The 27307-nt window shown below is 37.5% G+C and overlaps 2 protein-coding genes across 2 annotated transcripts; one reads left to right on the top strand and one right to left on the bottom strand.

Annotated features, from left to right (window-relative positions):
- Positions 1-15321: 15321 nt before the first annotated feature.
- On the top strand, positions 15322-19762 carry LOC133778214 (adenine phosphoribosyltransferase 3). The gene is made up of 6 exons (XM_062218085.1): positions 15322-15820; positions 16141-16251; positions 18110-18202; positions 18470-18619; positions 19157-19215; positions 19314-19762. Exons 1-6 carry the CDS (start codon positions 15739-15741, stop codon positions 19365-19367), a joined length of 549 nt encoding a protein of 182 aa, XP_062074069.1. The 5' UTR covers positions 15322-15738; the 3' UTR covers positions 19368-19762.
- Positions 19763-22404: 2642 nt separating this feature from the next.
- Positions 22405-23733, bottom strand: LOC133778215 (uncharacterized). Its single transcript, XM_062218086.1, has one exon. The coding sequence runs from the start codon at positions 23515-23517 to the stop codon at positions 22618-22620; it is 900 nt and encodes a 299-aa protein (XP_062074070.1). The 5' UTR covers positions 23518-23733; the 3' UTR covers positions 22405-22617.
- Positions 23734-27307: the final 3574 nt, after the last annotated feature.

Consider the following 27307-nt stretch of genomic DNA (forward strand, 5'->3'; position numbering starts at 1 on the left):
CTCTGACTTGAGCGTGCTGCGACCCTTATGGGTTGTGCCGCGGCTCAAATAGGCAATTTCGGCCAAATGAGAGTTTTAGGCTCAAGAACCCAAATGTTAAGGCTTGAGAAGGATTCTACTACCCAAATTAGTAGGATTCGAGGTTCCAAAGTCTAGTATTTGTATCTGAAGCTCTAAACTAATTAGAGATAAATGAATATCTATTCTTTATGGCGTTGTGAGTAGGTTTTACCGCTCAGACTCGGGATTAGGAGTTGCTCGGGATCATTTGGGGTTGTCAGCTCAGGACACCAGGTAAGAGAATTGTTTGTGCTCGTAGAGCTATGTGTTGTATAGCATTGTATGTATTGTTTATAGTTGTTATGCCATACATGTGATTATGACTAATCGACAAGAGCCGGAAGCGGCGAGAGCCAAAAGTGGCAAGAGCCAGAAGTGGCAAGAGCCGAAAGTGGCAAGAGCCGAGAGCAGCAATGGGCCGAGATCGGTGTTAAGCATGTTGAATGCAGGCTGCCAGGGCAAGACCCTCAAGGGTGTTGTACACACCCGCTCGACAAGGCCGCAGACTTGGTGCCTGATAATGCACCTCGATCGGCGAAGGTCGCAGCTATGCTACTGTGATGTTGTGTTATTGTGCAGCTATTATATTGTATTGTTGTTGTATTACTGTGCTATGGTGTTATTATAGTGATGTGTTATTGTACTGCTATGTTATTGTATTGATGTGTTGTTGTACTATTAGGTTGTTATGTTAGTATGTTTCTATGCTCTTATACTGCGGTTATGTTGTGCATTCCAATGGAAATGTGTAATTGCCTGCTGTCTATTATTAAGTATGTATTTGTTGAAGTATATTATTGTATGATGTGCTTGAAGTTCTCTTGTTGGGCCTCGGCTCATGGTTGCTCTGTGGTGCAAGTAAGAGCAAGGATGAAGGTCAAACAACCATGAGTTGGAGGGCATGAAGCGGTGTGTACATGTTTGGCCTACCTGGCTGCCACGACTGGGGTTGTTTTAAGGAATACGTGGTAAATGTTCGCTTTTGTCGCCTAGGTTGATTGTACCAAATCTTTGGATTGTAAATGTATTTTATAATAGTATTTTGGGATCCCAATGTAATATTTTTACAAAATTTAATGAATAACCAACTTTTTTTCTATCTAATGTTCATTAAATGAGTCTTTATTTTGATTAAATCACACTTTTTAACCTAAAACCTCGATTAGTGAGCTAATGACACATTTATAAATCACATGGTAACGACTCTAAGGAAGTACAGTGTTACACTACTCATGCATGCATTCAATCCGGATAAGTGACTATAAAGTCACACTGGGGCCCGTTGCCCTATATAAGTGATTGTAGAGTCACCCCAGGGCCCATCGACCTAGGATAAGTGACTGTAGAGTCACCCTGGGGCCCATTGCCTCATCCTATATGTAACCAGCCTGAGGGCTGGCCAAGCATACCTGGCACTTTATTTTCAAAATGACCATAAGGTCGATCAAGCGTATACCACGCTCATGGATAAGCCTAACCATATCAGACTCCGCTCAGTGCCCTATTGCTGCCCTTGACTTATAAGTCAAACCATTCGACCAACGCTCAGTGCGCTACTTCCGCCCTTAACTTATAAGTCAAGTCTTTCAATCAAATAATATAGATAAGCATACATCATATATCACAAGTATGCATAACACAATTAATATGTCTAATAAAACAGTCCAAGCATAGGTATAAATGTTCAATAATCGGGCGAAGCCCTAATCACATAAATCACATATTGAGTTCAGTTTTGCTTACCTCTGTTCCAAGCACTGAATAAATAAAAACAACCCTCGAGCGCGATCCCCTTCTGAGCCCTAGCGGTACCCTAGTCACAATCATAATAAAAGATATCCATCAATTTCGAATAAATAAATGCTTTCGGACCGGGTCCTAGCCTTCGGGACCTCAAATTCTACTAAACTGAGTAGTAGAATCCTTCCCAAGCCCTTAGGTTCGAGCCCCCGCAACTCGAAACCTCACTTGGACAACTTTCCCAACTAGCACCTCGGCGCACCCCTGAAAGGTTGCGACACACCTCAAGTTAGAGAACCCCCCAAGCTTTCTCCCTGGACACGCACCACGGCACCAAGACGATTCTACCTTAGCCTTTGAATTCATGTAGGTCGCGGTGTTCCAAGAATAGCGCTACAGGAAACCCCACGAACCAAGTTTTCCAACAATGTCCCCTGAGTCAAATCTCTCCAAATTCATCCCAAAGTTGTACCAAAGTCCCAATTAAGCCTAGGACTCTCAATAACACAACATAGACAACATATAAAACCCAGAAACCAAACCAAAACCTCACCACAACTCAAAAATCAATCCTTGAGTTCCAAAACTCAAGAACACTTAAAACCAACTAGAAAAATCACAGCAAAACATAGGTTAAACCTTACCTCAGCTGTGTAATTCGACCCCTAAGCTACTCTGTAACGCCCTGGTTACCCAAGAACCATTACGGTGAACCGGAAATTTGACCCGCTACCCGAGTCCTTTGGTTAAAAATGTGTTCTAAGTGTTATTAACAGGCTAAGGTGAAAACCAGCAAAAAGGAAAGGATATGTTTTATTTAATACATAAAACTGTTCATGGGCCCACAAGAACATTTACATGTTATTTACAACTCAAAAAGGTCACTATTGTTCCAAAATTACAAACCGGCGACCTAAGCGGCAAAAATAGGGTAAACCCCCTAGTTCCTCTGAGAACTCCTTGGCCGTGGTGGTCAAGCAGCCGCATATGTACACATCACCACCTAAGCTCTCCACTCAAGGCTGGGTGAGCTTTTCTTTCCCTTTACCTGCACCTCATAGCACCCATGAGCCAAAGCCCAGCAAGAAAACATAGCATTATATGTAAACATTATCAAATGATTATCATTATAATCACACAGAGCTCATAGCTCTTAAACAGATGAGTGAATATTACTTGAGGTTCTAGAAAACCATACTGAGTAACTGACAAGCAAGTCACTAATTTAATCAAAAGAGTGGCTGCTGGGTAAGCCACTAGCCTTAAACAGATGAGAGACTGATGGGTAAGTCTCTAACTTACCAAATGAGTGACTGATGGGTAAGTCACACAAGCACTTATAGTATTCATCGAACTTGAGGTCGGTCCGGCATTAATACTCTTTGAGTCATCCAATGCAGTTATCGATTAGATCTAATCTTTATTGGCTTGCGTTGAACACACTAAAGCTGTCCTGACTAATGAGTCAGCTCTATGTGACCAGTGCCCAGTACCACTGCCGAACCTGACTAATGTGTACAACTTCACAATTGATACCGACACCGTTGCCAAATCTGACTAATGAGTCAGTACCACGCACAAGTGAGCAAGATTTGCTAAGAATTCAATAATCAATCCATGTCCACATTTACTCAATCAACATGCTTCATGAACAACCATGCATGTCACATATGTGGTGCAATTTTCTTACCTCTGGTTCGAGCAAGAAATAATATAAGAACGACCCTTGAGAACGATCGACCTTTAGATTCCTTAGCGGTTACCTAATCATAACCAATTAGAAACCATTAATAAGGCAAATCAATGAATGGTTCACAATCTAAACCATACTCCCGGGATCAATCCCTCACTCTCGGGACTCTCAAACTACTCAAAAAGGGCAAAGGAACCAATCCCCGAGCCTTAAAAACCATCCCGAGCCTCAAAAATAACTTTCCCTGAAACTGACCTAGCGCCTAGGCGCTGTCCACCAGCGCTGCCCCAGAAACAGAGAAGGCTGCTCTCTGCCCTGCATAGCGTTGGGGCGCTAGGACTGGCGCTGGGGCGCCAGCTTCAGACCAGCAGCTACACTAGTTTTCCCTCCTTGCGATTCCCCTTGAAACCAACTTTCCAAACCAATCCCAAACCTTACCAAAACATCAAATTCAACCCCTAAACTTCACCTACATCACCCCCTCACCAAAACCCAATCAATCTTACACAAAAACTCCCATTGATTCCAACTATCCACATCAAAATCAAGAGCTGAAACTAACAACCAAAACAGAGCATACATGGAAACTAGTGGCTAAAAACTTACCTCAAATTTAGGTTGTGGTGCTCTTCGATGGTGGAACACTCTCCCAAACTCCCAAGGCCTACTTCCCAAGCTCAAATCCTCAACAAGATCACAAAAATTCACAAAGGAGATGGAGGAAGGAGAAGGTACGGGTAAGCTCCAAACGTACTCTGTTTTCTCTTCAGTTTTACAGCTCAACTCAGTATATATCTATCCTAGGGGTAAAAAGACCATTATACCCCTAGGTCAATTAAAGATTTCTAAAGGCTCCCAAGGGCAAATTTGACCTTTCCAACCTATCTCGTTAATCATAATTAACGCTCTCCAATTCCCGCTATTCTCGATAATCCCAAACACCAATAATTCATTTCCCGTTACCCTTTAACTCCCGGTAACGCTCTAATCATTAAAAACACCCCGAGACTCAACCCGAGCCTCGAACTTAATCCCGTTATGACTAAATCGCTACTTAATATTCAAAGATCGTCTCATGCCGAATAGCTCGAACAAATCCACATTATAATGTGGCCTTAACAATAAATCATTGACATGCAAACAAATATACAATTATGCCCTCAACGGGCCAAATTACCAAAATACCCCTGTAAACAAATGTGGACCCACAAGCATGCATTTAACATCATATTATAATATAATTCTCATAAACATGCATATATTCATTTAATGGCGTAATTAAACAGGTATGGCCCTCCCGGCCTACTAAACCGCCACTAAACCATATCAGAGAATTCGAGGCATTACATGCTCCTAATCCAATCTCAACTCCAAGTCTTCAATTCAAGGCTAAAATCCTCCAAAAATTCTTAGAATTCAAACAACTAAAGGAGAGAGAGAGAGAGAACATGAGGGAGAGGGGGAGCTGAGTGTTTTTGTTGGTTTTTCCTTAGTTTCTGAAAGTCTCTAGTAGACTAGGCTATTCCCAAGGGCCAAACTGACCAAAACGCCTCTACTTATTCCTTTGCTTAGTTCTTTAATGCCCTAAAGGGTAAAATGGTCTTTTTGCCACCATTTCTCGCTAACCTCAATTAACACCTCATAATTTCCCAACTTATCACTAAATAACTTCCCATTACCTGATAAATCCTGGTAATGTACTGTAGTACCAAAATACCCCTAGGCTCACCCCGAGCCGGGTATTGGAGTCCGTTGTGACTAAACCACTATCTTGCTCACTAGGATCACTTCGTGTTGAATAACTCAAATATATCCACATAATAATGTGGTCTCAAACACAAACACACATATATTTACAATTATACCCTCAACAGGTCAAAATTACGAAAATGCTCTTCTAATAAGAAACGAGCCCACATGCATATTTAATACACTTAAACATGCAAACATAGTCATATTATAATATAACTCACCTAATTCACATAATCATGCATCTAATCACATAAACACATAATTAATCTAATTATTGCCCTCCCCGCCCCCTAATCAAGACAGTAAGTCTAATTAGGGAATTCGAGACGTTACAGTAACACTGAAAGTAACCTCGGAAGCTAAGCTTATCATTAGTGGAGCAAGCCTACTGTCAAGCCTTCCACGAGTAGGCTAACCTATGGGAGGGGACTTGTGTTATGTCCCGAGGAATGTGTGCTCGAGGACCAGCAACCTGATCCCGGCTTCCAATAGGCGAATAGACCCTTGGGTCATCCGTACTCGAGGGGCAGCTTTATTTTCGTAATTATTTAGTGTAACCTCTCGAGGACTGCGTGCCCCAGAAGTAGCACTGAAAGCAACCTAGGAAACTATGTTTGTCATGATCGAAGTAAGCCTAGTGTCATGACCTAGGAAATCTAGTAAAACCTAGTGTTGGAAAAACCTAAAAAACCCAGTTAATGGGTGAACTTGAGTTACCTCTTGAGGACTACGCGCTCGAGGAACAGTAACCAGTTCTCAAGCCCCGAGTCTCCCGTACTCGAGCGCAAACCTCAAGTTACCAAAAACTTGGATCACAGGGCCTAGCCTAAAAGGGCGGAGAACTCGACCCACGTCCTGAGGACTTAGAGCCCGAGGACTAGCAGCAAGTTTCCAATTCCCAAAACACGAGTACTCTGTGCTCGGGGGGAAAAGCTATAATTGTGACTAACAAAAATGACCTAGTGAAACCTCCTGATGACTATGTGCCTATGGTGTAACACCTCATCTTCAAACCCTAAGTAAATTTGACCTCCTAAGACCCGAGTTGTTAGGACTCAGGGACGTAAGGACACGTCGAGTGCCCCCACTTGATAGTGCACTAAAGTTACTTCCGAGGACTGTGAGCCCATGAAGCAACACTAAGTGCTTAAAAGTATCAAAATACTAGGTGAGTCGACGAGACTCGAGTCGTCAGGACTCAAGCACAAGTCCCTAGACGAGCTGGCTAGGGCATTTAAGACCTAAGTCTCGAAGACTAAAGACCACGCGTGGTGGACAAGATAAGGTCTAAAATTCTCGTGAAATCAGATTACGTTGAGTTAAAATTAAAACCTTACCAAATTTGAGACAAAATTTCACAATTACTAAACGCTAAAAATGTGACAAGTGATAAAGCAATGAAGGTAGAAAAATAGTGCAGGCAAAGGCCATCTAGCAAAATAAAATCATTTATAATTGTGCTCGGGGGCTCGAGCATTAACTTGTTTGTACCCCTAAAAGAGCAATAGAACACATGTCTATTTAAAGAAAAAACAAAGGTAACAGGGCAAAAGTTACAACGTACGTCTCGTCTGGAGGAACCTCCATTGTGATCTTGATCATAGGATCAGTCTCAGGGGCTCGACCCGTTTCCACGACCACTCGAGTTTGAGCCGCCTTGGTGACGTTCACCCGAAAGCGTTCCTCGAAGATCATCCTTATGTTGGGCTTGTCGTTGAAGGCCAAGTCATTTCTTTGTTGCTTTTCCATGCAACATAGAGGGTGTCCTCCACCAGCTGATCAACCTCTTTGTTGAGAGCGGCAATCTCATCCCTTAGCTCCTGGGCTTGGCGCTTCAAGTCCTTCGCCTCTGCCTCAGTTGCCTTAGCCCTCAAAGTCACCTATAAGGTTTCCTCTCGAGCTTTGGCGGCCTCCTCGCGAGCATTTTGGGCAGCCTCCTCCATGACCTTGGAACGCCTCATGGTATCTTCCACCAGCTTCGTGGAAATGCCTTCAAGAGCCTGCAACTTGGATTGCTCTGTCGCCAAACGATTCTCCACTGCGGAGGCACGAGTCTTCTCGTCCTCTAGAGCCTTCTGGATCTTGGAGTGCTCCTCGAGGGGGATTGTTGCATCCCTGAATTCCTTCAGCTTGAAGAATCTCGTGGTTACGACATCCCCAAGCCACTGGCACAAGGCAGCAGTATGCAAAAAAAAAAGACAAAGTTAGCATGCGAGGACAAAAGCACCTGGCTATAAATTCAAATTATGGTCAAAGGCTTACCTGTATCGAGGCGTAGCGACAGGCTACGAGGATGGATATCTCATTATCCCCTCCTACATGAGCATAACTCTGAGATGGCATCTCTACTGCCAGCGAAGTTGTTCTTCTTCCAAGTCTCCCGGCAAAGAGAGCCTCCAGGTCTCTGCGGTCGAGGGGTGGCACTGGGGTCCTACTCCGAGGCTTTCTTCACAAAGAAATTCCGCCAAGATCTTGATGTCTTCATCCCCTTCTTTCATATGGGCTTTAAAGTACTCCACGACGCGTCTGTGCCTCTCGATTTCGTAGTGCTTGGGAAATATCACTAATTGAGGACCCCGAGAAAGAGGTCTGCTAGATGCCTCGAGAGACAAGTGTTATTTTCCTATGCCTGAGGTCCCCTCGACGAGGGGTGAAGACCCACCACAGAGGTCATTGACCTCCTCTGCAGGAGCATCCGCCGGAGCATCAAGTAGGGCAGGTGGAACCTTGGGTTTGAATTTAGAGGGCTCCTCAACCCTTTGACGCTTGGTCTGGATGGAGTCGGGCAACCCCATGTGATTTGCAAAGGAAAGTAACAAAGGTGTTAGTCCTCAGTATGAGGATGAAAAAGAAAAAAAAAAGAGAAATAACGAGTAAAAATCATGATGAATCTAGATCCAGAGCACGCAAGCTCCTCTGGAGGCCCACCACTATATGTTCCTTCAAGTAATGGGTTGAACGGGCAAATTTTCTGATTATCCTGCCCATCTCCTGTGTGGTATTCGTTTTGTATTGACAGATTCACATCTCATGCATGAACGTCACCTCATCTAGTGGAACAAACCGTCGAGGGTGTAGGTTTCTCTTCTAGTGGTGGAGAAACACATCGATTAAGTCTTGGAACTCCTCCGTAGTCCAATGATGCCTCGAGGCCTATCCACTCCAGAGGAGCAAGGGCGAGACCCACACATGCTCATGACTTACACCTTCCCCTACATGCTTAGCATGGTACAAGATAATGGAAGTTTTACCTTAATCAAAGGACGAGGACTCCACCCCCTCTTAGTTGCTCTTCTTCAAGCTTCTGGTCCTCTCAAGCCTCCACGACAGCTCAGATGGTGAGAACATTTCGACCTGTTCTTCTCGCATCCGTTGGGTGAATTGGGCAAGTGTCATTTTGTCCACGTACTCCGTCTTGATGACAACTTCATGTCTGGACTTCTTCGAATTCTGATAGGAGGAGAGGTCCACGTAGCCAATGTGTTGGTTCTCCTGGAGGAGGTCGAGCCTCCATGACAAGGAAGCTGAGCTCCATCTCTGAGTCCTGAAGACTCTTCATCTTCTAAAGCTTATCGTCGTAGGCTACGACAAATGGAGTGCGACAGAAGGGACCTATCAATAGAAGAATGTCTAAGTAGTGAAGGACAAACATTGAAGGACTAACCCAAGGCAAAGATTAAAATACTTACCAACCCTGGCGAAGTCCAGGAGAAGAGTAGGGTTGGTCTGCATGGGGAAACCACTCGTGAAGAATAAGTTATCTTTGTGGTCCTTCACATGGCTATCATTGTTGCAAGGAGCCTTATACACCAACCCGGGGTAGGTGTGCTTCATGAGAGTGTAGGACCCATCAAACTTCGTCTTTCGAGGACAAGCCCAAAGCTGTACACATGAAGGACTTTCGCCAAAGAAGGCATAAGCCAATTTTGTCTCTGATATAGGACATATAGTCCAGCCAACACCCGGTACTCGTTCGGGGTCAGCTGGAAGAGGGTTATGCCAACGAACTTGAGGAAGTCAACATAGTATTGGTGTAGTGGCAGGGCTCCTCCTGCTTGCAGATGTGAAGCACTCCAGGTCGCGAGGCCATTCACGCTTCGATGCGCCCTTTCTGTCTCTCTGGGTAGGCGCATTAGGATGTCCTCGCCAATCCCATAGTGGGAGACGATCTAGCCGAGCGCCCCCCCCCCCTTGACTGGGCCCCATGTTTACCTCCTCCTCTGAGGCACCACCTCGGAATGGGCGCTACGCTGGGTGAGGTTCCTCTCTAACCACAAGGGCTTGGCCCTTGTAACGTCCTACTAATTCAAGATCGTTACACTGTGTATTAAAATTTGTGCTTAACTCGCTAAACGAGTTATTTGGACTAAAAACATGTAATTGAAACTAAAATAGGGCTTAGGTACTAGAACTTTTGGTCAAAAGTCAACCATTCCATTAAAAGAGTTTGAGTTCGATACATGAGATCCCAAAAGAGTTTAAAAATGTTACAGATTCAAAATGAATACAAAAGCCGACCTAAGCAGAAAAATTAGGGTCCAACCCTAGTTTCAACAAGTATCCTCTGCCACGGCGGTCGAGCAGGTCGCATATGTACACCCCGCCCTTAAAGCTCTCCAACTCATGGTTGGTTTAGCTTTTCCTTTCCTTTACCTGCACCACATAGCACCCGTGAGCCAAGGCTTAGCAAGAAAACATAAACATGCTTATAAGCAGTAAATCAACATAGTATAGAATCATATTCAACATGCCTAGCAGTAATAACCCTACTCATGCATGCATTCAATCTAGATAAGTGACTATAGAGTCACACCTGGGCCCATTTCCCTATTCCCTATATAACCAGCCTTAGGGCTAGCCAAGCGTACTTGGCGCTTTATATTTTAAGCGGCCATAGGGCCATTCAAGCGTATATCACGCTTCCGAGTAGACCTAACCTCATCGGTTTGCATTCAACACGCTATTGCCACCCTCAACTCATAAGCCGAGCCTTTCAATCGTACATATAACAGATAAAACCTTGGCTGATAAGTCAAGCTAGCTAATCAGATACAATAGACAAATCCTCGACTGATAAGCCGAGCTTTTCAATTAACTATAATCAATAAACCCTTTGCTTATAAGCCGAACTTTTCAATTAGATATAACATATATACATTCATCATTTAGTATAGATATGCACAACGTAGACAAACATGTTTAATAAAACATACTAAGCATGGTGATAACCATGTTCGATAATCGGTCCAAGCCCTAAGCACAAGTCCTTAACATACAAACTGGGTGCAATTTTCTTACCTCAAGTCCTTAACGAGACACGTATAGCGACCTTGAGTGCGTTCCTTTCCTCCCGAGCCTAACGGTTTACCCTAGTCATAACCAAAATAAGGTACAACTATCAAGAAACGAGTCTATAAAGGCTTCCGGGCCAAGCCCTAGCCTCCGAGACCTTTAATTATATTACACCAGGTAGTAGAATCATTCCCGAGCCCTTAGGTTTGGGTTCCCATAACCCAAAACCTAATTTATGAATTTTCTCCAATTTGAGCCACGACGCCCCCCGCTAAGGGTCGCGGTGCTCAACAAGTCAGAGAGCCCTGAGCTTAAAACCACAAGGCACGCGCCGCGGCGTAACCTGCCTAGCGCCAAGGTGCCAAGGCGGTTCATGGTACCTCCCTACCTCTCTGATTTCATGAGGGTCACGACGCCCCAAGAAGCCCTGCTAATGGAGGTGGTGTAGCTCTTCAGACATTTGAAACAAACAAAATCAAGCAGTTAGCGTCCTGACCAGAAGAAAAGTAGGCTAAATTGAGGATTTCTAAGACACCTGCTCAAGGGGTGGAGGAGAAGAGAAATCCTAAAAGATAGGGGTGTCTTCGGAACAAAAAAATTGATGCCGGAAAACAACACCGGAGTTCATGAACCTCGCCGAATTTTGGGAAATTTCCAGATTCCGGCAGGAGGTCCAAAAATTCAAAAAAATGCGAAGGGGGCATAGAATGGCCCATTTGGACCATTTTTCGACACCAAAATGGACTCGAAAAGACAAAAAAAAAAGGACCAAAATAAGACCAAGAGAAGGACAAAATGACCTCTATAGACCATAAATCACCAACGCCTAAACATGCAACTGCTCTAAAAACCATGGGATTCAAGGCAGAGAAGGGAATGGCACTCTTACTCGAAATGAAGCGTTTGTATGTGTTGTGTCGCATACAAACACAGAAGTATTTCGTGTCGTTCACCCATCAATATGAAGATTCCCTTTAGTCGTCCAAGTCGCCGAAAGGTAAGAGCTGGGGAAGATCGGAAATGTGAGTAGTCGAAGGGTTTCGAGAGTTGAGAGGGCTTTATTTTTTCTGAAAATTTCAAATGGTAAAGTGAACAAGGAAAAAGGCTATTCTCGCATTTTATACACGGAGGACTTGAGGAGTAAAGAACTTCACCCCGACTATTGTTCATTTACAGGGTAGGTACTCGAGTATGATCTAATAGTCACGGTTACCAAGGCATGGATCGCGATCATTAACATGGGAAAAGAGAGCCTCAGGTACGGGGTGAAAGGACACTTCAGTACGAATTGGACATTTTAGGCATTGAATGGACTCCTCATTAATTGTACTGATTAACAGGCCCAGCAATGGGGAGTCAGCATGTGGCGTTATCTTCTTGGGGCGTGACATCATGAGAATCCAAAGCATCATCCCCCAAGATCCTTCAAAATTACCCCCCTCATTCTAAGTCTCCACTGTCCGAGGATAAATGAAGACTTGGGGGAAAATTTTGTCAATGATTTCATCAGTGGACACGTGGCAATTATTAGAAAAGTAATTAAGCTTCTCAGAGGCTAATGAAGTCCTGTGGAGCTTGCCTAGAGCTCCTCGAAGTGTAAGCTCCTCCGGGTGCGATTTAATCCTTCGTTTAGAGAAAATGTCTTCAAGTTAGGTCACGTTCCGAGGACCTATATGGGGGTTCTCTCGTTTGATGGGTCAGTTAGTCCTCCAGGCCTAAGGAATTTCTCCTTGGGACATGGAGGAAGTGCCAGGTGTCGGTCCCAACGACTTTGGACCACAAGCGGCCACCTGACAGCTTTTGTACTTCGAGAAGTGGAGTCGAGGTCATACACACGACAATTGGTATGTCCCAAGGCTTCGTCTGACATGGGAGACATGCGGCTGCACTCTGACAGTGTTAGGGACATGTTCCCCATAAAAGAGTGGGTTGTAACCTGCGAATTGGGCCAGTGCGATCTACATGGGCCCGCCACCACCTATATCATAAAAATGTGTTTTAATTAGGCTTTTAATCCCACTTATGGGGGAATATTCTTGTAATAACTCCTCATCAAGAGAGTTAATTACTCTCAACCTCTATAAATAGGGCTAGGGCACCATTGTAAAAGGGTTCCTAGTTTTTAGAGCATTGCATAAACGCTCCCTGAAACTCCATTGAAGCTTGTCCAACCAGGCTTCACAGATCATAATACTAAAAGCCTCGTGGACTAGGGTTGTTTTATAACATGAACCATGTAAAAATCTTGTGTTTTTTACTGTATTCCTTTAAAGTTCTGTTTATTAAGTTGATAGCGAAAAAGACAGTCAACAGTAAAAATAATAAAATATTATTTGAAGGAGCTCTATTATTTCTATAGATGTAGAGAAAGAATAGTAAATTTTAGAGAATTTATAAAAATGGGAGAAATTTGGGAGAATGACATTTTTTTTTAAAAGTGATTTTGCACTCTAGCCTACTTTTGATAATTTTTTGCAAAATGATCTCTGTCTAAAATTCGACCAATTGTCTAAAATTTTCGATCAGCTGTCTAATTTTTCAGATTCCATTTTGCAAAAAAATATCAAAACTAGGTCAAAGTGCAAAATAACTTTAAAAAAATAGGCAATTTTGCCAAGGGACCTATAAAATGGAGATGAGATTTTAAAGCATTTGATGGAGACCTATTTTAACATATTTCTCTATTACAAAACACAGAGTGAGTTTGGTATAGTTTTTAGAAAAGCTAGAAACTACTTTATGAAAAAACTATGCAATAAATGTGTTTGGTAAACTGTCAAAAAACAACTTATGGAAGAATTTATGCAGAAGCTAAAACTAAAAGTTAAAGCTAGCACAACCCAACTTTTAGTTTTTTCTAAAAACTACTTTAATGAAAAAACTCTACAATAAATGTGATTTTTTTATCTAAATATATTTACTTATTTATTATATATTAATCCAAATTAAAATATTTAAAATAAATTAATATGATAATAACATAAACAATATTTTTATTTTGTTCTAAAAATATTTTTATAATTTTATCTTTATTATATATATTAAAATATTTTTTTTTATATTAACAAATCACATTAATATAGATATTTAAAAAAATTAATATAGATTTTATTATATACTATAATATTATTTTTGCATCTCATATTATTTTTAATTTACAATTTATCAGGGATAACTTGAAAAGTGCCAACTTTTAAAATTAATCAACCAAAATTAGCTGCTAAATATATTTAGTTTAACATTACCCATTTTTATAATCGCATTTCACATAATACCATTTGAAAAGTACACAGTGTGTGTTTGAGAAAAAAAAAAGTATAACAAGAATAGTAACTAAAATACTCGGTACAAAAGGAAAAAGTTTCAAAATATGGCTACAAATAAGAGAGGGTCACTTAAAATGGGTACCCTACGTAATTTTTACATTTTTATCAAACACATATTAGTTTCATGTTTTAGGAAGGGAAATAATAAAAAAAATAAAAAAATGAGAGCTTTGCATAACTTAAATTTTATATATTTGTGATTATATAATGACGAGATCATTATACTATCATCCTTATAATTAGAATTTTTGCTACACCCACTAATTATAATATATATACAATTATATGGATATATTATATAAAATAACATTTTTGTTGATGGTTACTTTATTAGTGTCTTATCAATACAATATTTATATTGAAATTTATTTAGTACGTGTGAATTTATTTTAATAAAATATAATAAATATGACATCTATTTTGATCTTTTCATATTTAACAGTACTTTAATCATATACTTTGCCAAGTACTCTTCTACAATTTTTCTAACTCACAACACTTTAAAATCGAAAATTTACCAAACACTCAATAATTTTCTTCCACAGCACAACTGCAGCTACGTTTCTTCACAACACAACCACATCTGTTTTTCCTAATAGCGCAACTATACCAAACTGACCCTAAGAATCTCCCAAATTAATTTTCTTAATAATTTTATATAGAAAAAAATACCACCTTATGTATTAAGCCTTAAACACTTCAGGATCGACCATAGGTTAGGTAATTTTTATTTACTTATCTTTGAACAATATAAAAGCATCTCCAATGGAGTGCTATAAAAGTAGTGTATAATAATTTTTTGGCCCATCTTCATAAAACTGAACTCCAATAATGGTATAAAATATGTGTCAAATTTAGCATATGCTATAAGTTGTGCCAAATTTGACACAAAATATAGCATGTGTCAAATTTGGTTCACAATAAATATCACATTTTTAATTATTTCTTTACCACTTATTAATACAAATTATTAATTTTTTCATTTTTAATTTATCTTTTAATAAAAAAATTAATCGTTTTTGTATATTTTCAATCAATATTAATAGCTATATTGACTTATTTTAGCTAGTTTGTATCTTGTGCATTGGAATACAAATATAAAAAGTAGATTAAATGTATCATTTACACATATTTTGAACTAAATTTGACACAAATTATACCTCATCAATTGGAAATGTAGTATTAATATGATGTCTAACACCATATATCAAAGTGAAATAAAAATCAACATCTTTCACTCATTCTATGTTTTTTTTAAATAACACATGATCATATGTTTTTTTTAACATTAATAATTTTGTTATTATTAAAATTTTAAAATATATATATATGTAACACGTGTCGTTTAAAGATAGGTAAGAGATTGTCTCCCAAGAACTCTCATTTATTTGTTTTTGCCGTTTTTAACCTTTTACGACCAACCCTCTGTTTCTTATATCTCGAAAATCTTTTCTCATTGTCTTGTGCAGAGAGCCCTCTTCTTCAGTCTTTCATTTCACAACGAGACATACTCTTCCTTTATCTCTATCTATAAATACCTTCTCTCTCTTGTCTCTGTACCTTCTCTTCCCCTATCTCTCTCATCCATTACTCTCTCTTTCTCTCTCTATCTCTGTTTTGTCATTCTGCTGTGAGTACAAATAGCTATAACGTCTGTACTGGTGATACTGGTGGGAGAAACGTGAACAAGCAGAGAGAGAGAGAGAGAGACAGAGGGAGTTTCAAAAAGATTTTTCATTTTTATGTTTTTCAAAAAAATTAATATAAAGGAAGAAAGATAGAGGGGAAGAGGCAGTGAGAGTAGTGAGGGAGTTCTTGTTTTTCTTCGGGTATCTCTCTTTTTTTTTCTCTCTCTGGATATAACACAAACACACAATGTCGGCTTACAAAGATGAAGATCCTCGAATCCATGGCATCAAAACTAAGATTCGTGTCGTCCCAAATTTCCCTAAACCTGGTTTGTTTCTGTCTTTTTATTTTGTGGGTTTTCTTATGTTTCTTGCTGAAGAAAAATTTGAGAGAAAAGAAGTTGGGACTTGTAATTGTAGAAAACCGAAGCATTTGACTTAGATTGAAGTGGGTTTTAAGTTTCGTAAGAAAAAGCAGTTAGCTTGATGGTTAAAAATCTCTCCTTTTTTGGTTTGTTTTGTTTCTTTTCTTCATTTTCATTTCCCACTGGATAAAGGGTATGTTTGCTTTTAAAGATTTTTTCTTTGTTATGTTCTTTTTCGAATCAAGTTCTCATCTTTTTTGTCTTAACGGCTGTGTAATGTGCAGGTATTATGTTTCAAGACATAACAACTTTACTACTTGACCCAAAGGCCTTTAAGGACACAATCGATTTATTTGTTGAGAGATACAAAGGCAAAAACATATCTGTGGTTGCAGGTAAAAGAAAGTTCCCTCATTTTTTTTTATCCCTGTGAAAGAGAAGGAACAAAAGGAGAAGGAAAAAGAGTTAAACTTGAGGTTAAATGTGTGATCTATAGCTTTAGAAGAAGCTTTTATCTGAGTGATTAGCATTGAAGGTGGTGGGGTCCTTTGCTTACGAGTAAAGTAGGCCTTAATGATGTAAAAAAAAAAAAAAAGGCCTTATATTGCATAAGTTTCTGGTTGTCTTTTTGAATGCTTTTGAGAGACATAATGGAATGGAAGTGACTGGGTTTTGGGAGTGATTTTTTGTTTGACTATGAGTTTTATTAGTGGGTTATGCCACTAATGGCTCCCTTTGAAGTTTTTCATTTTTAGCGGCTCATATTTGATGCCCTGTTCTCTCTCTATCTTAAGCATGTGCTTGGATCCAATTCGCAAAGATGGTGGTTGGTGATGGAGAGGCCCACCTTGTAAAATGTGGACCCCTTTGGATGCCATTTTTATTTTGGCCGAATTGTTTAGGCTTCATATTATTTTCGTACTCTTGTTTTATCATCTTTTAGTTTGTGTGCATTGGAGTTCTTGATGACTTGTTGAGTTCACTGCATTATCCTTTGCTGTCAAGCTATTCTTTGCCTGTTTTTGTGGATTGGCTTCATTTTACTCCAAGATTTTAATCCCTCAAAGGTTGACAACTTAGCAACTAGAACTATTCTAAAAGACTAAAACTTCATATATGATTCATTCATTACAATGTGGAAGACAATGCATAATTTAAAATTTCATTCAGAGAAATAGTGCTTGCAGTGGTCACACATCCTTCCTCTTTAGGTATCTTCAATTAAGATCGAAGGTAGGACATAGTTGGGAAGCTGATGAAATGTTTTGTTGTCAAAATGTTAACTCATTGCAATTATTTGGACTTAGTACAGTTGCTCGTAGACACTGAGGGGAACTAAAATTGCATTGCGATATCATTATTGCTGGGCCTTGCTTTATTTTGCTTTTATATTTTGTATTTGAAATGATTTGGCTCATATTTCCTATATGCTTTGTCTTAACATGTGTGTGTACTATATTTATGAGATGTCTGTATGTGTGCTTAGGTGGATATATGCTGTCCTGTATGTGAGAACTTTTACAACAATTTTGGATGTTTCTCTTGAAAATTATATCCTTGAATGTATAAGATACGGATTAGAGTTTCTCTTCTCACTCTGTTACACACTTATGCATTATATTTGATGTTACATATGTAGTTAATGGTGTGTTATATATAATTTGGATATTTATACATATGGTCATGTCACATGTGTATAGTTTGAATCTTTAGTTCATATGCTTGAAGCCTATTCTCTCTCTCTCTCTCTCTCTCTCTCTCTCTCTCAATTTATATGTATTGTTGGCTTCATGTCTGGACTTTCATAAATTTCTTTTTGTCTGATTTATTACTATCTATCAAATGCAACTTATTCAAAGTTTGGCAAGAAATATAACATTTAAACTTACCTATTTCTTTGAAATTAATACATCTCCTCTGTATATTCACATCTGACTTTTCAAAAACAATTTATCTATCATTAGATGTTTCTGTCAGTTGTATGGACTTGTGGAGTTGAATATGACATACTAGGACATTTATTCTAAAATACAAAATTCAACCCCAACTGTTCGAAGGATTTGACCCCAAGGTCCCAAACTTCAACTAATTTTTTCTTTTTTTCTCCATGACAACTTTTTGTAGAATTGTCGTTATGTTGTTGGTGTATTGTTGAACACAACAGGATTTTTGAAATTGTGTACTGTATTATTGAATTCTACAGAATTACCCATATGGTGTTCTGAAATATGGCATTCTGTTTTGTTTTCCCAGGAATAGAAGCTCGGGGTTTCATTTTTGGTCCCCCCATTGCATTGGCAATTGGAGCAAAGTTTGTTCCACTGAGGAAACCAAGGAAGTTGCCTGGTAATAATCTGTGTACCCTTTGTGGCTATTTCTGCATCTTTTTGCAACATGTCATTGAAATTTTCCTGCTTCTATAGCTGTTTCCGTGGTTTGTTTGTTCATGAACGGAAGATCTATCTGCACCAAGTTGTTTGCCTTCAGAAAACTCTTTGTAAAATATCATTGCTTTATGATTGTACTTGCATGCAGTTGTTTTCTTAGAATAAAAAAAACCAACAGTTGCAGCTGATGCTAGATTTGTTGTTGCAAAAACTGTTGTTGTGGCAGGTGATGTCATCTTTGAAGAATATACTTTGGAATATGGAAGGGATCGGCTTGAGATGCATGTTGGAGCGGTTAAACCTGGTGAACATGCTTTGGTAGTTGATGATCTAATTGCCACCGGTGGCACACTGCGTGCTGCAATGAATTTATTGGGTAATTTCATATAGAATTTATACAAAACAATTCGCTGATTAAATATGTGAAAAGTATGTAGTGATTTTACATCAGTATTCTTTTAAACTCATCACTACTCGGAATATAATTCTTGAAGTGAAGGGCAATATCACTTGTCACACTTTGTGTAATTTCATATGAATGTTTCAGTGCTACTTTTTTGTTTTTTATATGCATTGTTAATATTTTTGGACTAGGAGAACTCATGATTAAACACAGGCTTTGTGTGATGTTTATGCATAGTATAACCTGCACAAACATTCTAGTATGCCTCAAATTATTACCTTACCTATAAGGGTGTGTGAAATTCCACTTAATTGCCAAAGCCACTCTGCATATATGTGGTGTGGCTCACTGTTAACCTCAATTGCCTGTTGAGTATATATTAGTTTTTGTTTCTTTCCAATTTGTAAGTGTCTTGTTTAACAATTGCACCTCCTGCAACTTTCATAGCTGGTATGTTTGGCCGAAAAAATCTTCTGAACTTTGTACTGAACTGATAATGATGTTTCACAGAACGCGTCGGAGCTGAAGTTGTGGAGTGTGCATGTGTTATTGAGTTACCAGATTTACAGGTCAGTTGTTAGAAGTACCATAGTGTTATGATTTGGTAGTATAGTTTATACTATGCAACTAGAAAACGAGTCTCATTTCGGTCTAATTCTGGTTTCAGGGTCGAGAGAGATTGCATGGGAAACCACTGTATGTGCTGGTGGAATCTCACTAAACTCTCCTCAAGAGTATTAGCTAAACCAAAACAAAAAAACCTTCACCTGTAATGCTGCAGAGCATAACGAAAATGTACATTCAGAGGCAACATTATTGGCTGCTGCTGCTACTACTCTTCTGGGATCTATCTGATTGTATTCGCCATCCAGCTTGCCGAGTTCTTATTTGACGATTACTGAATTTCCATTTATTTGAAAGAAAGAAAAAAAAATTAAAAAAACAAGTGTTGTTGGTGTCATGACGATTTGGTCATCTAGAAGCATGCTGTGCAAAATCATGGGAAAGGGGGTTTGATTTTGTGGACTTTTTTTTTCCTCTTCAAAAGAATTTATTCAAGACATTGAATCTGATGATGGTGCAGCATTTATCCTGAGTGCCTTTTTAATTTTTCTATGGCTATAGTTGTCACTAGTACTATATATATATATATCATTACTGTGTTAGCCATTAAAAAAAAAAAAAGAGAAAGCTCAATGGGCTTGGTTAGATTAGATGATAGGGTAAAGGGTAGGGAGTGGCCTATGGTCTATATTCTAAATAAAACGTCACTAAATTCCCTCTAAATTATGGTTATAGCCACATTTGACATGATTAAAATAAGATGATGATATATTGTGGACTTTTTCTGTTGTTTAGTTTGAATTCTGGCACCCTCATCTTCGTGTCAAATTAATATGAAGTTAAAGATTATGTGAACTAATTAATCAAAGAAGAAATAGAAAAAGGTTTCACTTTCAGATACTGTAGCCTAGGGTGATTAAGTCAAGGTAGGTATTAAAGTGATTGTTTTTTTCAGAACAACTAATCCAAATGAGAGTATTTGTTTTATTCTCATCTCAACTCAATCCCAGGAGGAGATTACACATTTTCACACAAGTCATGAGTACGGTTTGGAAATCTCAAATGTGAAACGACATAAATAAGTAAAAACGACAACAACACATGTCAAATCCAAAAACGACAATGATATTAAGAAAAGACCATTGTTAGACAGGAAATTTGGAATACCAATTAATTGCAAAAACGATATTCGTTAGAATGTCCTTTAAAAGAATATCAGACCTAGAAAGAAACGAACATAAACATTGAATACCCAACGACATGATTTGGAAAAACGACAACTAACCAAAAAAGTTAATAAACGACATTAAATTGAGAGAGAGAGAGAGAATCAATCGACTCTAACTACAAGAAACTGACTAGAGAAATGAAAAATATGAGAAGAGAAAATAATTACTCGTATGATATTAATGATCTCGAAAGATAACAATTGTAAATAATTCAATTTAATGGTAAATTATAAGTTGGGACATACTATTATTTTATGACACAACTTCTTCACATAAATACACAACTTATTATAAGTAGAGGAGGACAGTGTCGTTTTCAAATAAATATTTTGTATCATATGAAAGAAAAAGACCTAGCTATATAGGTGGCGAATGAGTAACTTGTCTTGTAAGTAATTTTTTCTGTTTTGGTCAGTTAATTTGAAAAATATTAATAATAAAAATTATGAAATTGAGAATAATAGTAGTAGTCAAATTAGTCATCTCGTGTTATAGAGGGCGTAATGTGTCTATCAAAGATTGTGACTTTATACCAAATGTCATTTTCATTTTCTGCTAAGCAAAGTTTCTGGTCCAAGTTCCTAACTTTGGCTTTGGCTTTGGATTTGGATTTGGATTTGGCTTTGTAGTTTTTTTTTTTTTTTTAATATTCAACCTGAAAAGGTTAAACATTACACCTTTTTTGTTACCCAAATTCATCCCATTATTATATATTCTTCAACAACCCAAGAACAAACCATGTCAACTGCTACTCTTACTCCATTTAACATTAATTTGCTACTCAATCTATTCTATGCTACTCTTTAATTCAATCTTTTTAACCTAATTCTCTACTGGCTCAGCTACCAATACTACTCTTTTATCACTCTTTTTTCTGCTCGCTTTTATATCAACTAATGATTTAGTAACATATTTATCTAGTAATAACAGCATAAGAAGGTGTTGGGGTATATCATTTTATTGTGTTTACAAAACAGAGAGGGTGTGTTATTGAGTATTAATATCATTTCCTAATGTAAATCTTTTTACAGAAAGGGAATTATTAGACATTTAATTTTTTTTTTAAATGGAATCCTTTTGTTTTTACTAGTATGCTTTTTAAATGAGAGCATAGTCTACTATTAAAAATACTTCATGAGACATGGAATGCATCAATTAAGTAGCAAAAAAGCCAAAAGGTACTCAAACTAATTTTAATTTGAATAGGGTCAAAAAGTAAAAGAAGATCAATAAATTCTAACATCTCAAGTGCTTTGAAACATATGTGTGTTTCTGTGTGTCTATATATACATATTTACTTATAAAGTAGGTTACTTTTAGGGTTAATTTACGTAATAGGGTAACTTATGGTATAGTATAGATTTTAGAGCCTATTTGAATATACCGAGTATATTTTAGCCTTATTTCCATGAAAAAAGCTGCAAATACCCAAGCCTTTTAACCCCAACATTCTTTTTTTTCAAAATATAGAAACTTCTCATTACATCAAATGTATTGGTTGAAGAAACACTTTTGAATTTTTTTCTTTAGCTCACATTTGAATTTTGTTAGTGGATTTTCAGTAATGCCATATATCATAATATAATTCAAAATTATAGTCTTTTGCCACTAAAAAATAACTTAAGTATCAATGACTTTAGGTGATATGTGGCCATGATGTTTCTTCTTCTTCTTCTTCAAATTCAAGCCTCAACACTAAGTATCTATTAACAAACTTTAGCTTTGCTTTGACCTAAAACTTACTCCAGTACACATAATAATGCCAAAGATTATTACAGACACAATCTTCGGTGTATCAAACCCTAAATAATTATTTCCAAGTATAATATTGAAAATAATAATAAAAACACATATAAAGTCTCAAAAAAGAAATAAGTCTTTTTTTTTACTAATAGAAGAGTAAAAAGAGAAAGCTTCTCAAATTGTATAAGAGTGGAATTACATATAAGAAAAAGAAACGGCAAATTAGTTAATCAACATTTATCAACAAGATTTTTTTTCCCCTAATCACACCCAAAAAAGAAAAGAAAAGTATTAATGACCCCCCAAAAATAATGTTGATAAATGCGAGAAAGTAGAAAAAAGATTCACCAACCCTTGCAAGGAAAAATAAAATAAAATAAAAATATAAGACAGTAAAAAAAGAAAAAGAAAAAAAAGAGCAACCTTGTTGTGTTTTTACAATTTGTAGATAATAAGAAAACAAGGCAAAACGGCACGTGAGTCAAACACGAGCAACTCGCCACTTTCCCCACTCACTGAGTCCAACCCAACTCGGCCATTCAACAACGATTCGATCCCGAGTGACTTTGAGACTCGGCCCGCGATGACTCGGCAGACCAACATGGCTCTCATTCCTCTTCCTCCGCCGGCGCTCTCATGGGCCCCACCGCTGCCAGAATACGTGCATATCACCGACCCCTTATTACCTCCCGGAAAAGCCCACGCGCCGCTGCACGCGTCGTACGCCCCGCCACCCGACGTGGGTCCGAGACAGTGGAACCCCATGACCTCATTCCCGTCCGCGACGCACCGTGCATTCTCCTCCTTGCATGTCTCGCCGGCCGGGCTACCCGACCCGGCCCGGCACTTAACGAGCTCTCGATACTCCTCGAACCTCGCCACGGCCTTGGACCCGTTTTGAACCTTGAAAATCATCTCGATCCGACCCGTGAAAGACTTGTGGCTCCAGCTGGTGTGGAATATGATCTCCACCACGTTGCGAGACGGGTGACCCTCCGGAAGCTCAGTCAACGCCGGGAGGAACTGGTCGTGGCGGGTACGAGTACTCTGTCGGGTCGAAGTCGAAGAGCTCATTCTTGTTCTCACTGTGGGGGCATCGCCCGGTTCGGTTCCGGCCGGTCTCGAAGGATTAGAAGTGGGCTTTTTGTGCGGCGGCGACATCGTTTTGGACTTTCTGGGTTTGTACTTGGCGGTGGTATCGATCACATCTTTAATGTTTTGAACACTATGTCTGCAACTCGTACTGGGCATGAGGTGGTTTCTGGGTTTGGGTTGGTAAACGTCTTCGAAAGCTTTCGATTTGCATTGCAAAGACTTGACCCAACTACTCGCCATTAACACACAACCCCAGAAGAAGAAGAAGAAGAGAAGAAGGAAAAAAAAAAAGTCTTTTGAAAACCCCAGTTCTTCTCTCTCTCTCTCTCTAAAAGCTTCTCTCTTTGTAAATCTATCTGTGAGGTTTCATCTCTGTCTTAATGTGTCTACTGCGTGTGGTATGAGTTTGGGATTGAGAAGAATAGAAGAAAGAATAGAATGGGAACGACATGGCGGGTTATTAAATATGGCTTCCTTTTATCTCTTTTATTTTTTTTCTTTAGGCATTATTATGGCTAGTCCTGAAATGACGATATTGCCCTTCTGAAAATTTTGGAATTACCCACGTGGATTTCTGTCTCATTCTTCATGGTCATGGGGACTATAGTCTAATGACATATATAAATATATATTTGTAAGTGAGAGAGAGAGAAACCTAAACCTAAACATAAACATAAACATTTTGTCTCTATCTTTGTTCCCTATTCCTAAAAACAAAAGAGCAAAAAAGATTGCATTAAAGCTAAGAAAACAAAATTTCATTGATGGTCTTTTTTTTTTATGTCATTTTTGCCCAGTGCTGTGTGGCGGCCTCTTTCTTGACCTTGTTACATGTACATTTTTGTTCTTAGTTGTATTTTTGTTTGTTTTCAAAAGGGTAAGTTAGTAAAATGTTTAATATGCAAGTAAACATAATTCATTTATATTTTCTTTTTTTGGTTAGAAATCTTGCCCTTATCGACTTATTGATTGCGTGGTTTATGGAATCTTAAGTTTGATCTTCACATTCATACTTACCTTGTGTTTTTACAACCTCAAAAGGAAAAGAAGAGAAAAAAAGAGAATAAATTTCGAAGATGGGTCAAGAATCTATATAATTATTTTAAAAATCCGTTAAGAAAGGTACACTTCCAGATCACCTCTCATCAAATTTTATATGAAAATATGTAGAATATAATAAAACAACAAAAGCAATATATTTTAGAGGCATAACCCTTTATCCCTTATATGGTTTTCCACTTCCGTTGTGCATATATATATATATATATATATATATGAACTTTATTATATATATATACAATGTAATGCAATAGTCTACTCAAAGGCTTGACTGTAATGATAAATAGAGAAGAAAACTTGAGAGGATTGAGACCCATTTTATGCAGCTTGTCTTTGAAATGGGGTACAGTTTTGGCCAATGCTATCTTTGCAACCATAATAACCATTATAAGAAATATATAGTTTTTCTGCTCAAAGATTACATTTTTCACTTAAATTGTGCCTTAGAAAGTGACCATATATACAATAAAGTCATGATCTCAATTCTAAATGTATATCTTTGTTTGGTGTTAATTATATGTTATATCATCATGATCATGTTGATCAGTTAGTTGGGCACTTTTTTTTTCTTTTCTTAATTGAAGGCATAAATTTGAAAAATATATATTATATTTATATATATATATATTGATATATAGTGTTGATGCTCCCAATTGACCCATGAACCATATATACATATATATATATACATATATATATGCATATATTGATATGGTGATTGAGAAGTTGAGTTGGTGAGAAGTAAGAAGGTAATAATCATGTTGTATTGTGGTCAGGTCATTTTCTAATAAAGACTACTTGTTGTTCTGCCATCTAACACTGAATAATTTATTATGACTTTTGTATTGCATCTTAAAATCAAAGATAACCCATTACTCACTCTCACATTCACATCCACATACACTCTCTTCTCTTCTCTTCTCTTCTGATCTTCACCTTCACTCTCTCTCTCAACAATTTTTTTAATTAATTATGATTATTTTTTCTTGTTAATATGCTAATAACATTATTTCAGCTAACTTACTTATTATTACATGTAAATATATACCAACCAACTCATTCATTATTATCATTTTGTAAGGTGGCAACTTTTTTTATTTTGGGGAATACTTTGAATGCACTTTCTGTAGTACTTATTCAGAGCACTCTTGTCATTTAATGATTTTATTTTTCATATTTTTCCGTTTCTCTCTCTCTCAAAAATCCCAATTCAAAAATCCATTTTTTATATATTTTAAGTGTGTGTGAGAGAGAATGTGATTAGATAGATGTGTAATTTTATTAAAGGAAGAATCTTTCATGGGAGTTTGAAGTGTGGAAGGATAGGTATATATATATAAATATAAGTAATTTATAATAGCTAGAGAGAATAGAATAGAAGAATAGAAGAAACTGCACGCAGGTAATGTACATATACATCTAAAAAAAGCACTGAAATTTAAACTTTGGTGTATAGTAAAACGACAAGCTCTATCTCTCCATTAATTCATTTTTTATAAAAATGTTTGGTTAGTGGTAAGCCATTGGCATTTTGGCATATATATATATATATATATTATAGCTAGGCATTCATATAGGGCACTAAAGAAAAAGTCGGCATTCACAACTCAACAAGCTTAATTTTGGGATAATGGCTAATGGTTACTAAACAAGGAGACATATGCATTGAGATAATAACCATTATTAACAGCTTAATTAATTAATTAATCAAACATATAATACAATAATATATATATAACTATTTATGAACATTGGACAAAACCCTATGAAAGATATCTCTCTGCTCTGGTCAAGTAAAATTTCAAATGTAATCAAAACATCTTATACTTATTATACATATTATTAATGATTAATAATGAGATACTGCATGGTATGAATAATGAAAAGAAGTGCATATATATATATATATAGAGAGAGAGAGAGAGAGAAAAGCAAAGAGGAGTGAGAAATAGCGGTGGTGGTGGTGGCGGTGGTGGTGGTGGCTGGTGGTGGACTTAGTTGTGTGATTTAAACTTTCTCAGCCTTTGCAGTACGTACTGTGTATATATATATATCACTACTAGTACTACTCACGCCTGCACTGACTGTATATATATACATAGACATTTTTATGAATTCAATGTCTTTGTATATATATATATATATATTTGAATATTCCCGGGAACTGCGTTATATTATTCAACCCCATGCGTATCTGCCTATTCTTGGTTTTATTTACTCTACAACTACAACTACAACACACCCATATTTTTTTTACCTTTCTACACCCTCTCATTTCCTTTTCCTTTTTCTTTATTTTTTTTTGGGTCACTTTTGCTTTTTGATTTGCTCCTTCTCTTTCTTTTTTGTAGTGTTTCAAATTTCACCATTACATGCATGCGCACTCATATATATATATATATATATATATATATATAGGTGGTGGCAAGTTTCTTTAAAATGATCTTTTGTAGTGTTTTATATTTATGTATATATATAGTCCGTAGAATTAAAAATATTTGAACACATTCTGTTGATCAGCTTTAATCTATATAATATATATATATATATATACTATTGTTCATAACGTGTGATGTATATATATTTAATTCATTATTATGAATAATTTTTTACACATAAGACAAGGATTTTAATGTGTTATGTTCATTAATAATTATGACAAAAACCGTAAAAAATAATGATAAGGTTACGTGGCTTTCTTTGTCAAAAGTAGCTAGTACTATATGTACGTATAATACAATACAAATACGAACTTTTTTTTTTAACTTACAAATTAAGTCAAGCCTTAATTTTCTCTTGATTTCTATATAAATAAATGGGGAATTCTAATCATTTTAATCTCTGGTGGAGCTTTCAGTGTTCTTGACCCATGAATAATTTTCGACGCGATTTTTTTTTATGATCGTATATATTGTAGCTATTTAGAGCATCCTGCAAATTTTTAGAAAATTTTGAATAATTTACAGTACCG

The sequence above is a fragment of the Humulus lupulus genome, chromosome 5, assembly GCF_963169125.1.
Source record: "Humulus lupulus chromosome 5, drHumLupu1.1, whole genome shotgun sequence".
In the NCBI taxonomy this organism is placed as follows: domain Eukaryota; kingdom Viridiplantae; phylum Streptophyta; class Magnoliopsida; order Rosales; family Cannabaceae; genus Humulus; species Humulus lupulus.

What these genes read in the sequence shown, in the direction of transcription:
- LOC133778214 (XM_062218085.1), top strand. Translation starts at nt 15,739, where the DNA reads ATGTCGGCTTACAAAGATGAAGATCCTCGAATCCATGGCATCAAAACT. An exon ending in TGCTGCAATGAATTTATTGG is followed by an intron (nt 18,620 to 19,156) that starts GTAATTTCATAT and finishes GATGTTTCACAG; the next exon opens with AACGCGTCGGAGCTGAAGTT. An exon ending in TTGAGTTACCAGATTTACAG is followed by an intron (nt 19,216 to 19,313) that starts GTCAGTTGTTAG and finishes TTCTGGTTTCAG; the next exon opens with GGTCGAGAGAGATTGCATGG.
- LOC133778215 (XM_062218086.1), bottom strand. Translation starts at nt 23,517, where the DNA reads ATGGCGAGTAGTTGGGTCAAGTCTTTGCAATGCAAATCGAAAGCTTTC.